Source organism: Centrocercus urophasianus, unplaced genomic scaffold, assembly GCF_019232065.1.
Source record: "Centrocercus urophasianus isolate 14NV4802_14NV808 unplaced genomic scaffold, USGS_Curo_1.0 seq_11, whole genome shotgun sequence".
Classification (NCBI taxonomy): domain Eukaryota; kingdom Metazoa; phylum Chordata; class Aves; order Galliformes; family Phasianidae; genus Centrocercus; species Centrocercus urophasianus.
Window position 1 is genome coordinate 89,127,805 of NW_024884253.1, and position 13,010 is coordinate 89,140,814.

General features: G+C 40.1%; 1 protein-coding gene across 1 annotated transcript in view; it reads right to left on the reverse strand.

The window, feature by feature from the left end:
• Window positions 1–1,936: 1,936 nt before the first annotated feature.
• Window positions 1,937–13,010, reverse strand: part of RECK (reversion inducing cysteine rich protein with kazal motifs) — a 64,809-nt gene continuing 53,735 nt past the window's right edge. The window contains exons 18-22 of the mRNA XM_042809151.1: window positions 12,214–12,406; window positions 10,520–10,730; window positions 9,275–9,348; window positions 6,479–6,634; window positions 1,937–3,151 (exon numbers count right to left, since the gene is read on the reverse strand). Of these exons, the coding sequence (XP_042665085.1) occupies window positions 2,936–3,151; window positions 6,479–6,634; window positions 9,275–9,348; window positions 10,520–10,730; window positions 12,214–12,406 (850 nt within the window). The 3' untranslated portion in view covers window positions 1,937–2,935. The remainder of the gene's footprint in view (window positions 3,152–6,478; window positions 6,635–9,274; window positions 9,349–10,519; window positions 10,731–12,213; window positions 12,407–13,010) is intronic.

Consider the following 13,010-nt stretch of genomic DNA (forward strand, 5'->3'; position numbering starts at 1 on the left):
AGCCTAGAACTGGACGCAGTACTCCAGATGTGGCCTCACCAGGCAGAGTAGAGGGGGAGGATTGCTTCCTTCTACCTGCTGGCCATGCTCTTCTTGATGCACCCCTGGCTAATTAACATGCAAAAAGAAAATATGACATGGGTGAGAGTTTCAAATTCGAGAGACAGCCAGAGTTTTAAAGTGCATAATAAGTGAGGAGACCAGCAAATTGTTAAGCATGTATAAAACTACCTTTCTGGCTGTTCGGATCTTTATTACAAAATCACAGAATTGATGAGCTGGAAGGAGACTTCTCCGAATTATTTAATCAGGCCTGCTCACGCAAGGACGTCTGGAGCAAGTTGCAGAGAACTGTGTGTCCAGTCATGTTTTGAATGTTTTGAAGGAGGGAGATTCCATAGTCTCTATGGGAAACCAGTACCTGTGTTTGATCACTCACAGTAAAGCCATTTTTTTTCTATTCAGCTGGTATTATTTTTATTCTTTATTATGCCCGTTATGCCTTGTCCTATCAGCAAGCAGTACAGAAAAGGGTCTGACTTACACGCCCATATTACTTTCCGTCACATATGTGTACAAATTGACAACATCCCCTAAGCCTTCTCATCTCTGGGCTGAACATTCCAAACTCTCAGTCTTTCCTTGAACAAGGGCTGCTCCTGGAGTGATGCCTCCTATTTTGGCTCCTATCTATTGGCCCGTGGCATCAGAGGTGGATGTTGGTGGTATGGCAGTAGAGGATGAATCTTCTCACCAATATTCCCTTACATTTCGTTGCTGTGCAAAAGAGGGCAGCAGAGGGGCAGTGTGACAAAATGGTGTCTGACTTGGAAGCGTGCATGAAGCAAAGGCGTGTAACTGAATTCCTCTGTGCGGAAAGAATGGCACCCAGTGACATTCATCAACTTACAAATGGTTCTGGAGACCAAGCAATGGATGTGAGCACAGTGAGGTGGGGGGTGGTGAGTTTCAGCAGTGACACAAAAGCCAGTCCATGTTCTGAATGGCCATGCAGATTGTTATGAGTGTGGCATACAAAGCTCTTGTTCATCACTGGCAGCAGTACACAGCTAATGGTGGTGACTGTGTTGAAAAACTGTTTTGTAGATACTCACTAACAATTTGACAAAAAAAATTGCAGTTTCAGAGATCATTTAAAGCTATTTCAGCTTTAAAAAAAAAAAAGGAAAGAAAAGCTTTTCAGATGCGTTCATTCATTATACTCGTGTCCGAGTTTCTAAGGAATATGCAAAAAGAAACCATAGAGATGTTCAGCTGTTTCCTTCTATCAAGGCTTTGATTATGCGCATCAGTCTTCCTGTAGATACTTTGTAGAACGCTTTCCAAGATGAGCTGCATTTGTACACTCATCTGCCCTCACTGCTCAGAAACAGTAAATTAGCACTTAAAATATAAAACTGCTCTTCATTCATTAATAGGCCACAATGGCAGGAGATTCACTTTGAATCCTTTTCTAAGAACTTCACTGTGTGGGCTTGCAAGAAAACACAGCTAAAGACTTGGATTGCTTTGGAAGACCCTGAGCCTTAAATTTTGGGTACAAATAAGGTATTGAATCTGTCCTTAATGTTTGTGCAGATTTACTACTGTGCAGAATGACCAAATCAAAACTATGGGTGACTGACCATAACCTTATGATGATGGTCCCAAAAAATATCCTTCCTCTGTGATTCGTCAAGTCTGACACATATTGAAAGTGTGCATACGTATTACACAGAATTGTGGCAAAGAAAAAAGTAAAACCCAGGCACTTGAAATTCACTTTCTTTGGAAAATTTAAGCTAAGTAAGTCACTTATGTATGTAATGGTTGTAATTAGTTCCATGTATTGATTTGAGAAAGAAAGAAAGAAGAAATTACTGTTGTGCAGAATTCTGTAACGTGCTTTCCTGTATAAGGACAAATAACAGCTTTATTAAGATAAAAAAGCTTTAATACTTTTAAATTTAAAAGATTTAGCATAAAATATTTGCTACAGACATGCTACAATAACATACATGTTCAAAAAGTTTTCAGTGCTTTCAAAGTTCAGCATTTTGGCAAAACAAATCTGTAAATACTTCCAAAGTTGGTTATCATAATACTGATACAAAATACTTCATGCAGAGTAAGGTCAGGTGCATAGAATACAATAAGAAATAAAACACTGTGTAAACATTTAAACATATTTAAAGTATAATTTTCATTAGATAACATGCAAATACTGCAATATTTTAAATGGCACTTAAATAGAGATAATGAGATTCTTTATAAATTTGCATCTAATACGAGATTCTGAAATATACAAAACTATAAAAAGAAAACATTTCTTCATTTCTTCAGGTACTTCAGGTATAGAGCTTGATTGTCATTTCAGAAGCACTGAGCCCAACGTCCCATGAATCTTCACTGGTCCAAGTAAAGATGTCTGTTGAAACAGGCTCAGGCCTGGTTAGTTTCCTTCATAATAAAATACGAAAGTGTATTTACATGAGAATAAACTCATATTTTTGGTAAGGTAATGAAGTAGCAGCACTTTGTTTCTTCAAAAAATGATGCTTAGAACAGGCACGTACATTTTGCAGTCACTGATATTTGTCTGAATAACACAAAGTTACCATTTTTCAGTAAACTCACAACGCTTTGTTCACTGCTGAAATGAACACTGAGAACCTTCTCACGAATAGAGATCCATGAAGTCAGAACCTTCCAATGTACATCTGTGGAAAATGATCTAATTGTGCTGAAACAAACACTTTGGTAGTGAGGAATAAAAGAATCATCTTTCAGCTTATTCCAAATACTCTTCCTTCTTCAGTGAGAAACGTCAGTTCGTCGAGTCTTCTACAGTTTGTGTTTTCCGCTTCGGTGATCAACAATTCCCAATGTTCTCCACAACGTAAAATACCTTGATACTGGTGTGTTTGCTTTGTAGCTATATGTAATGCATTAATTTTAGCAAGGTAAATGAGAAACTGATGAACAGGCAGTGCAGCACAGGCCCCACTTTAACAGAAGGAGAAGAAATGCTAAACGAAACTTGTACTTGAGATGCAATTAGGGCTGACAGAGGTACGTGTGATGCTAATGTTGGGCTGTCTGAATTGATCAGCGACTCTATCTTTTCTGCTTCTTTATTGCAGGCTTCAATCTAGGAAGAAAAAAGTTATTGTTTCTCTTGTCATGTAACATGCAATGCAATGCAAACATCTCACTGGTGGCAGAAAAACTCAGAAAGAAAAGTCTAATTATTGCAATCAGTGTGTAAGAGTTGTAACAGTGATTCAGTGCAGCTGCTAAGAAAGACATGGTGGAGCTCCCATCATGGGCTTTGCTACTGGGAAACTACTGTGGAAGCAGCAACAGAGGAAGAAGGAAGCTCCATGTGAATTATTGAGGGTGACACGTTTTGAATGTTGGCACCAAAAAGCTCACAGTAAATTAGAACTAGAAGTGCCCGAGAACTTCCACACTGAGCAGGACAGTGCCTTGAAATCTGCAACTGGGAAATCAGGATTTTATACTTAATGGGCTTTTTTTCCTCCAGTCAGCAAAAGCTGATTTCTTTTACGGGAAAGGAAGAAAAAAAGAAAAGGAAATAAAAGCAAAGCCTGAGGGAACTGAGATGTAAAGTCGTTTGCTTTTAATTCCCCCATTGACGAAATAACGAATTCACTTTAGAATTGCTTTTTCCATCTTACCTTCTACCGCATCCCAGGAATAAGTTCAGAATTAATGATCTGTAGCAGCCTCGAGAGCTGCTTCCTGCAAGTCTGTGCTTTCACAAACTTTGTGCCTGGAGGCCCAAAGCTCTGAATGTTGAGGCACAGCCCTGACGTGCTAGTTTCACAAAGACAGGATCGAGCAGCCTGCTGGTTCTGCGGTCTCTTCCTCTCTTTTTTAACTTTTTAAGAAAATATTTTAAAATGAAATGCTTTCATTAATGATGCTGTATCCAAAAGTAATGCCTCCTGTTTTGTTATGTTGGCCCAAAACATCGGAGGCAGATGAGGCTGAACCTTCCTGCCAATGTTCCCTCACATTTTGTTGCCATTTCAGAGACAGCGGCAGTGGGGCAGTCTGACAAAATGGAGCCTGCCATGGCAATGCCCATGAAGCAAAGGCGTGCCACTGAATTCCTCCATGCAGAAAATGTTGTGCCCACTGATTTTTACTGAAAGTTTCTAGAGACCAAGCAGTGGATGTGAGCACAGTGAGGTGGTGCGCTTCAGCAGTGGTGAAGTGGGTCATCTCCACTGGTGTAGACTTTTATGAGTGAAGCATGCCGATTCTTTTTCATCGCTGGTGAAAATGCACAGCTAATGGTGATGACTGCATTGGAGAATAGTGTTTTAGAGATGAGAATTTGCTCTGTCAAATAGTGTGATTGTGATCTTTGTTGTTGTTTCCACAGAAATAAATAGGAGGTATTAATTTCTGAGTAACTTCTGTATATGCAGCCCAAGGCAATTCCTCTTCACTCAGTGTGAAGAGATGGATGAAGGCCCAAGACCTCATTTCCTAAGTACTGGTAACATTCTGAGCTGTTTCTGTTACAGGAGATAAACGTCGGAGCAGAACTGGACATAACAGCTGTTTGCTCCAGTAGCAAAATACCTACAGTGTTTCTGTCTTGAGAAACAAATGGCCTGTTTGATACTGCAGCTTGCAGAATTTATGACAGTCATTTTATACACTGATAACTTCAGACCAACCCGTAAGCAATTCTGACCATGCAGAATTAGATTGCAGAAATGAAAAAGAAACAGGAAGCACATATGAATATAAAATAGCAAAAAAATCCCCAAATAGCAAAAACAACAAAAAACCACCACAACAAAAGCAACCTGCCTAAATTGTTTGAATAGTAAAAGATGAGAGACTGTGGACAGATTTCCTTTTTTCCCCCTTCCTTTTCGAAGCTAAGTTCTCACTTTTCAACTAGTGCACGTTGATATGTAAGGTGACAGAAGGAACCACCAGAGCATCTGTCGTGGTTTCAACTGAGATAATTTTGTTCAGTCACCAGTGTTGTGCTGTTTTGTTGTCTTTAGAGAAAAAAAATGTTGGTAACACACAAAAGTTCTAGCTGTTGCAGAGCAATGCTGTACACAGCCAAGGTCATTTCAGTTTCTTGGCTTCTTGTACTGCCCTGCCAGCAGGGAGGCTGGGGAGCACAAGGAGCTGGGAAGAAACAGAACCAGGACAGCGGAACTAAACTGGCCAAAGGGATGTTAGTCACCATATGGTGTTGTGTAGAACTATGAAACTAGGAGGGATTGGCTGCAGGGGGCAGCTGCGACATGGCGTCTGGCTGGGCATTGGTTAGTGGGTGTGAGCAACTGTGTTGTGCATCACTTATTTGGTAAACATACATGTTTCATATATTATCATTATTACTATTTCCTTTTTTCATCTTAGAAAATAGTCTTTATCTCAACTTGTGAGTTATGCTTTGTTCCCCCAATTCTCTTCCCCCATCCCACTGGGGGCAAGGGAGTGAGCAAATGCTGTGTGGTGCTTTGCTGCCTGCTGGCTGAAACCACAAAAGCATCCCCATGGCACTCCATTGTAACATGCTGTCAGCAGGGCAAAACAAGACTATTAGCAACTATAAAATGGCAAGGAGTTTTGTTCCTTTGAAAAGGAAGAAGATATCCTCATTGGTCTTGCACAGGTTTAACAAATTAAAAGTGAAGCAACAGCTCTACAATAATAAAAGTGCAATTCACTGCCAGAGTCTTGCTGCTGCTCTAAAGCATTCCTAAGAAAAGACTACAAGAATTTTGACCTGCATTTGCTGGTTTACACTTAGAGGTTAGTACTGTGAGCTTTTGGCTCTTATTTGCTAGCATGAATGACACAGCATGCTGGGCAGCTTATTTAATTGCATTATTTCATTTTTAAGGATACAACAGCGTTTTGGGATGTCCTTGCACATCTCAGAATATAGTGTCCATAAATCCTCTTTGGTAAGAGCTACTGCTTTACATCAAGATAGCACAACATATTACTGTGATACCAGTACACAGATGTGCTTCAGTTTAATATTACTTGTACACCCACCTACTTTTAACCCTGACACCAGCCACAGAGGAGTGCCATTTCATGCAAAAATCCACTTATTACACAATATTAATTGAAGATGTCCTTCACTAGTAAGTATATTTTCTGCTGTGTTAGCCATACAAAGTTGAAAGTTCTGCACTTATTCACTGTAAAAGAAAAACTGTGTTATTGGATCATTGGCCTTCCTTTGCCTCACCTGTTCAATGATCCACACTCAAAAGCCTCTTACCAGGACAGCAGGATTCTCAAGGCATGTTTTGCCATTTGCAGTCAAGTCACTAGAGAGATCCCCATGTATTCAGCACACAGGAAAACAATTTTAAAACTGCTATATTGAAAATAATGAAGTACATACATACTAAAATGATGTAAATCCAAGCTGGGTAAATAAAATAAGAATATAACCTACCTGCAATGGTTTGGGTTTCTGATCCACAGGAATGATGAGAATCACAATTTCAGATTCTATGCTTAAATACCCAAACACATCACACTGTGGCACGGAAACGTGCAGGCGGAGTTTTTCAAGTATGTCAAGTACAGTTATAGGCTTTTTATTGGTTACCTGGAAAAAAGCAAAGCACTTCATGGGTGATTTAATGCAAAATAGTATTATCATTTCTCTCAGACAGGTCCTATGGGCATTTGCTCCCTAGGCAAGTAGAGAACTTAATTTGGTTCTCATTAGGCCCCCTGCTGCCTCTCCCTCATTGGAGTAAGAGAGCTTTTCACTTCCCATGCTTAGCTTTTCATGCTTTGCACCATTCTCCTGCTCCATCTATTTTTCTTTCCTGTGTTCTTATAATAGCTAATTAGAGAAACAGAATCATAGGTGCTGGCAGGGACCTCTAGAGATATATGATCTCTAGAACTGAACTGGACACAGTACTCCAGATGTGGCCTCACTACAGCAGAGGGGAATGATAACCTCCCTCAACCTGCTGGCCACACTCTTTTTAATGCAGCCTGGAATATCACTGGCATTCTTGGCCACAAGAACACCTTGGCTCATGGCCAGCCTGTTGTCCATAAGGAAACCCAGGACCTTGTCTGCAGAGCTCCTTTCCGGCAGGTCAGCCCATAACCTGTACTGATGCATGCTGTTTTTCCTCCCCAGAAATAGGAATTGGCCTTGAATTTTGTAAGGTTCCTCTCTGCCCAACTCAGCGTTGGGCACAGCGAACCTGCCTGCATGCTTAGGTCTACCTGGAAATTATTAATTATCTCTACTTCTGAGTGTCTAAATAGGTTAGTGGACTTGTGAAATGTTTTGAGCAAATTCTTTCTTTTTGATTTTTTAAATGAAGATCACATGCAGATACAAATATACTTCAATAAGCAGCACATTTTGTTGTGATGTGGTGCCACAAATCAGTTAAAGCCTTTGACACTGTCCCCCACAGAATCCTCATGGAGAAGCTGGCTGCTCACGGTTTGGATGGCCATGTGCTCTGCTGGGTGAAACACTGGCTGGATGGCTGGGCCCAAAGAGCTGTGGACAATGGAATTAAATCCAGTTGGTGGCCGGTAACAAGCGGTGTCCCCCAAGGCTTGGTACTGGGGCTGCTTCTATTTAACATCTTCATTAACGATCTTGATGAGGGGATTGAGTGCACCCTCAGTAAGTTTGCAGACGACACCAAGTTGGGAGGGAGTGTTGATCTGCCAGAGGGCAGAAAAGCACTACAGAGGGACCTGGATAGACTGGATCAATGGGCCAAGGCAAACTGGATGAGTGTCAATAGGGCCAAGTGTCAGGTCCTGCATTTTGGTCACAACAACCCCAGGCAACAGTAGGCTTGGGGAGGAGTGGCTGGAAAGCTGCCTGATGGAAAGGGACCTTGGTGTACTGATGGACAGTGGGCTGAACATGAGCCAGCAGTGTGCCCAGGTGGCCAAGAAGGCCAATGGCATCCTGGCTTGGATCAGGAATGGTGTGTTGAGCAGCACCAGGGAAGTCATCCTGCCCCTGGACTCGGCACTGGTGAGGCCTCACCTCCAGTGCTGAGTTCAGTTTTGGGCATGTCGGTAAAGAAAGGACACTGAGGTGCTGAAGCAGGTCCAAAGAAGGGCAACAAGGCTGGTGAAGGGCTTGGAGAATAGGGCTTGGAACCTATGAGGAGAGACTGAGGAGGGCTGTTTAGTCTGGGGAAGAGGAGGCTGAGGGGAGACCTTACTGCTCTCTTCCAATATCTGAAAGGTGCTTACAGTAAGAGTGGGGCTGGTCTCTTCTCTCTTGACAGGTGACAGAACAAGAGGAAATGGCTTCAAGTTACAGCTCACAGGGTACTTACCTTACAAGGGTAAGTTTAGGTTGGATATCGTGACAAACACCTTTAGATAAAGTGTTGTTAAGCACTGCAATAGGCTCCCCAGGGAGGTGGTTGAGTCACTATCCCTGGATGTGTTTAAAAACCATTTGGATGTGGTGCTCAGGGACGTGACTTAGCGGAGGGTTGTTAGAGTGAGGGTAGTATGGTCAGGTTGTGGTTGGACTTGATGATCTTGAAGGTCTTTTCCAACCTGAGCAATTCTGTGATTCTGTGACTCTAAGTGTTATACTGTGTTCCATATACTGAAGCATGAAAGCAGGGGCCAAAAGAGAAATGTAGTTCTTTTACACATCATATGGTGAGGCTGGACCTAGAATGTTGTGTTCAGTGATGGCCAGTCAGCATAAGATCCATTTTAAACTAGAGGTTTTCAAAGAACTGCAATGAAGAATGCAAGCATCTAACTTATAGATATGTTAAAAAAAGAACATTTACAAAGACATTTTAGCTGAAGAGCAAAACAAACCATCAATAACCATCTAGATAAACATGAAGAGTGTAAAACTATCCAAAGGCAACGTCAGAACTAAGTTACCCACATTAGAAAATAGTTAAGTCAGCAGAATAATAAGTGCCATAAACAACAAACACAAACTGTGTTGGTGCCATGAGATAGCTAAGCAGAGTTTTCTTAGCATGCCTTTATGTTGAAAGTCATTTAAACTGCAACTTAATGTGCTTGTTGTTGTCTATGCCAATTCGGTTTTGTTTTGAACTGTCGTTCAATTTCTAGATCCAAATGTTAAGAAATAATGGGAAGTATTAAAAAACCTGAAAAATAACTGATTTTATAATATTTAACTTTTCAGAAGGGTATAAAATAGTTTGACCTTTCCATGTACCCTTTAACACAAGGAATGACTGAACTTTACCCTTGCAAAGTTGTCCAGCTTATCTTTGTCATATAATATTCTCAGCATTCCAGCGCACAGTGGGCAGCAAGCTCCTGTGGGATTAAGTGAGAAAAACAATAAAATCTCTGAAAGAAGAACAAACACTTTTCACTTTGATAGCAGAAGTGCACAACCTTTTTTTTTCAAATGTTGAAAATCTTCACAGTGCATAAATAGTCACATATTTACAACTACAAAGTGAGGCAACAAGACAAAAAATTGTTTCAATATAACATTATTGGAGCTAAAGGGCATAGGTACTGCAAGACAAGATACTGTATGAAGTCATAGGCAACTACAGAAGTTATGAATTTCAGAAGCTGAAATAGTGATGATATAACAGATGTGTAACTGCACATTGCAAACATTTCCTTATGAGTTGCACGTTAGAATCTGTATACAGCTAGAGCAGGAAAACCCATAGATCTGTTCTAACACAGAAGCATGTGCTTCCCCTGTACTTTCCCTCACTGTCTTGGAAACAAAAGGGCTGATATTTCAACTTTCTGCCTACCCACTGTTGTATGTTCATATCAGTTCATGCCCCTAAGTAATTCACATTCTAAGAATGACTGTTACTATATTAGATATAACAGTAAAGCACATAAGCCATTTTTAAACTACTGAATGAGAAAAACCACTTGAAGCTTTCTGAAAATTGACCTCTGTGAATAATTAATTACTGCTTCCTTGAGGAAGTACTTGTGAGAAGAATGAAAATACAAAATAGCAGGACTATTCCTACTTCCTTCTTCACAGTATTGTAAATACAACTGATATCTTACTGTGTCTTCTAAATTAAATATAATCTTTGTTATTCTGGGAACTCTATTTTGAGAATAGTTTGGCATTCCCAAGGTGCATCTGTGCTTTCAGTTCTGAAAAATTACTCATCTGGTTCCTACTGGATTGTACTGACATTATACCCTATGCACCACAGACCTCATTCATTTCTCCCTGTGGGCACAGCTGCAAGTTTCTAAATAGTGAAGGAACATGGTTCCTAAAAGCCAAAGGCCTTCCCACTTTGAAATCACTTAGCTGAGTCCCAGCAACGCCTTGTTCCAGCCTTAACTAAAGATCTCCATTTCATTCTTCCTCTTGGATGTCTCAAAGACGTAACAGAATTCAGTATTTTAAGCCATGAGTTTAATTCTAAGTACACATTTATGAATGCAGATGGCCTGGAGACGTGCAGTAAACTTCAACATTGAGTTAACGTACCTGGTGCAACGACTGGTTTGCAGCCAGCAGCAGAAAGCTGGGGACATTTAACAAAGGCACACTCTGTGTGAAAGCCATAGTCTGAGAGCACACCCACAGCCTGGCAGGGCCCATAATAGTCAACGGCCACGCGGTCCGAATAGGCAGCGCACACACTGCTGTAGGTTTCCCCATTATGTCCACACACAGGTTCTACTGATTTGCAGAATGGCTGAAACACACAGAAATGCTTTGAAGATCAATTTATTCATGCTGCCAGCAAAAAGCATTGTTAACATTAGGTAAATCAAAATACATGGGTATTTGTGGCCAATACATTCAGATAAAAACAAACAAATCTAGAGTGAGGAGTATCTGCCAGTTTAGGAACAGGTAATAAGCACAGAAAATAATTGAAGAAAAATACTTGAAGGTGACAGAAGAATCTAAGTTAGAATCTGAGAAATGTGTAGTAAGACACGTTTGGGGAAGAAGAATTTTAGTTCTGTACTAATAATGACTGTAATTTCATTTAATTTATTAAATGTATTTATTTCTATCACTCATCTCCATGTGTTTTTTTTTATGTTCTTAGAATGTAGTATTTCTAACACATTATTTGAAAAGCTACATGTCTACATTTATTTCAAGGGAATAAAGTCTATTACTACACACCTCTGGGGAAAAATACATATGATTGAGACCTTTGTAAAAAAATAAATGTATTTATTGTCTCCATTTTTTCCTCACAGAAGCACATGCAGCATCACTTGATTCAAATACACCTCAAAATAACAGAAAATTGTAACATTCCCTCCATCTCATCTTCGCAGATACGTTTGTTCAGCATTTTCAGGAAGGCAAAAGCCAACAGACTTAACCTTCTGAATACAGGCAAAAGCAAATGGAATCAGTGACTCTTCACAGGCTCATTTCAGATTCATCCCCATTGTTTGAGAAAAATCTAGAGATAACCAGCCTACAAATGGTAAAGCCAGCAACTCTGTAAAGAGGAGCTCCTAGCCTGTCTGCAGAGCAATAGAAACAGCCCATCTGCCAACTACTACCCATCTACTGCAGGGAATGGTGGGACTGAAGATCTCATTAATTCTATTCCTTAAGAGGGATTAATGTGAAGAACGATCAAATACAGACTGTCTAAAGAAAACACTACAAAATCAAACAAAAGGCTAATGACTTTCCACAGAAAGCCTTTTACTGCCAAGATGGGAGAGACCCTGAGCCTCAAACTCCCAATATCAGCATAGTGAAAATTAACACGCGAGTGAAATTGTTCCAAAATATTCTGAAAAAAATAGATCTACTACAAAGGAGACACGATGAAGCAATAATTTTCACTTAGAAAAAGTTCAACTTGGTGTTATTTGGGATTCCTACCCAAGGAACTGCTTTAATTAAAGCTTGCGTTGGAGTGTGTTTGCAGCAGAAGACTTAATAAGAAGACTTAATACAAGCATCAGAGGATTTCCCCTAAGAAAGGAGAAGCAAAGCTTTTGGTTGGTTTTGAGATGTCTGTCTCAAACACCTCCACACTTAAAATCCCAGATATCATTTGGTGCATTCTTATACTAGTCAAAATTAGTTTTAAAGGATCACTATCGACGTAAACATTTTCTAAATGACAAAAGCAGGATCCTGTACAATCGAAATAAAAGAACAGAGGTTTAATATTCATTTCTTTACGTATTCCTTACCTGGCATGGTCCTCGATAGGCCAGATTTTTTCCTTTTTGGTACAGAGTGCACACATTACTGTATTCCACGCCGTCCGTGTCACAAACAGGATCCTGTGTCTGGTCACAGTTTAATTGCCTTGGCACACATTCATGTTGGCTACATTCAAACTTTCCAAAACTAGTCAAGCAAACTTGTTTCTTTGGAATGCATCTAAAGAAAGTTACAGTCACAAGTTTATCAAAATGTTTCCAAGTACTCGGTGGAAACATTTTCAATAAGGACTTCTCCAGTGCTTTAGAGCTAACTGTAGTTAAGCAAGACTACAGGAAATGCATGTGACAAAACATCCTGAATAACCAGTTACAAACTTGGTACACACCTGAAAATGATCCACAAAACATCTAGTCAGTGTATGTGCACACAGCTACAGTTTCTGTAAAATTTTATCTTCCATCAAATATTTTTCAATGGATTTTTGAAAAAGTCTTCAAAAAACTTCTTCTTACTCCCAAACCTCACTTTGTAAAGGTGTATTGAAGGAAAACTGGATCAAACACCAAAACAGTAAACTGCAAGGGAAAATGATTCTATTGCAGAGGTCTAACCTATGCTGAGAGAATAGTGACAACAAAAGATGACATGGGGCCAATTGCAAGCATGCAATTTGATTCCAGCTTTGTAGGTTTGGTGTGCTACATCACATCCAATCCTGGGGATGACTAAAAATAAACAAAAAATCAGTACTAACAATCTCCTTTTTAGCCTATCATCCCCCTCAAGGTTCACAGACAAGAGCAGTAAACACCAGAAGTAC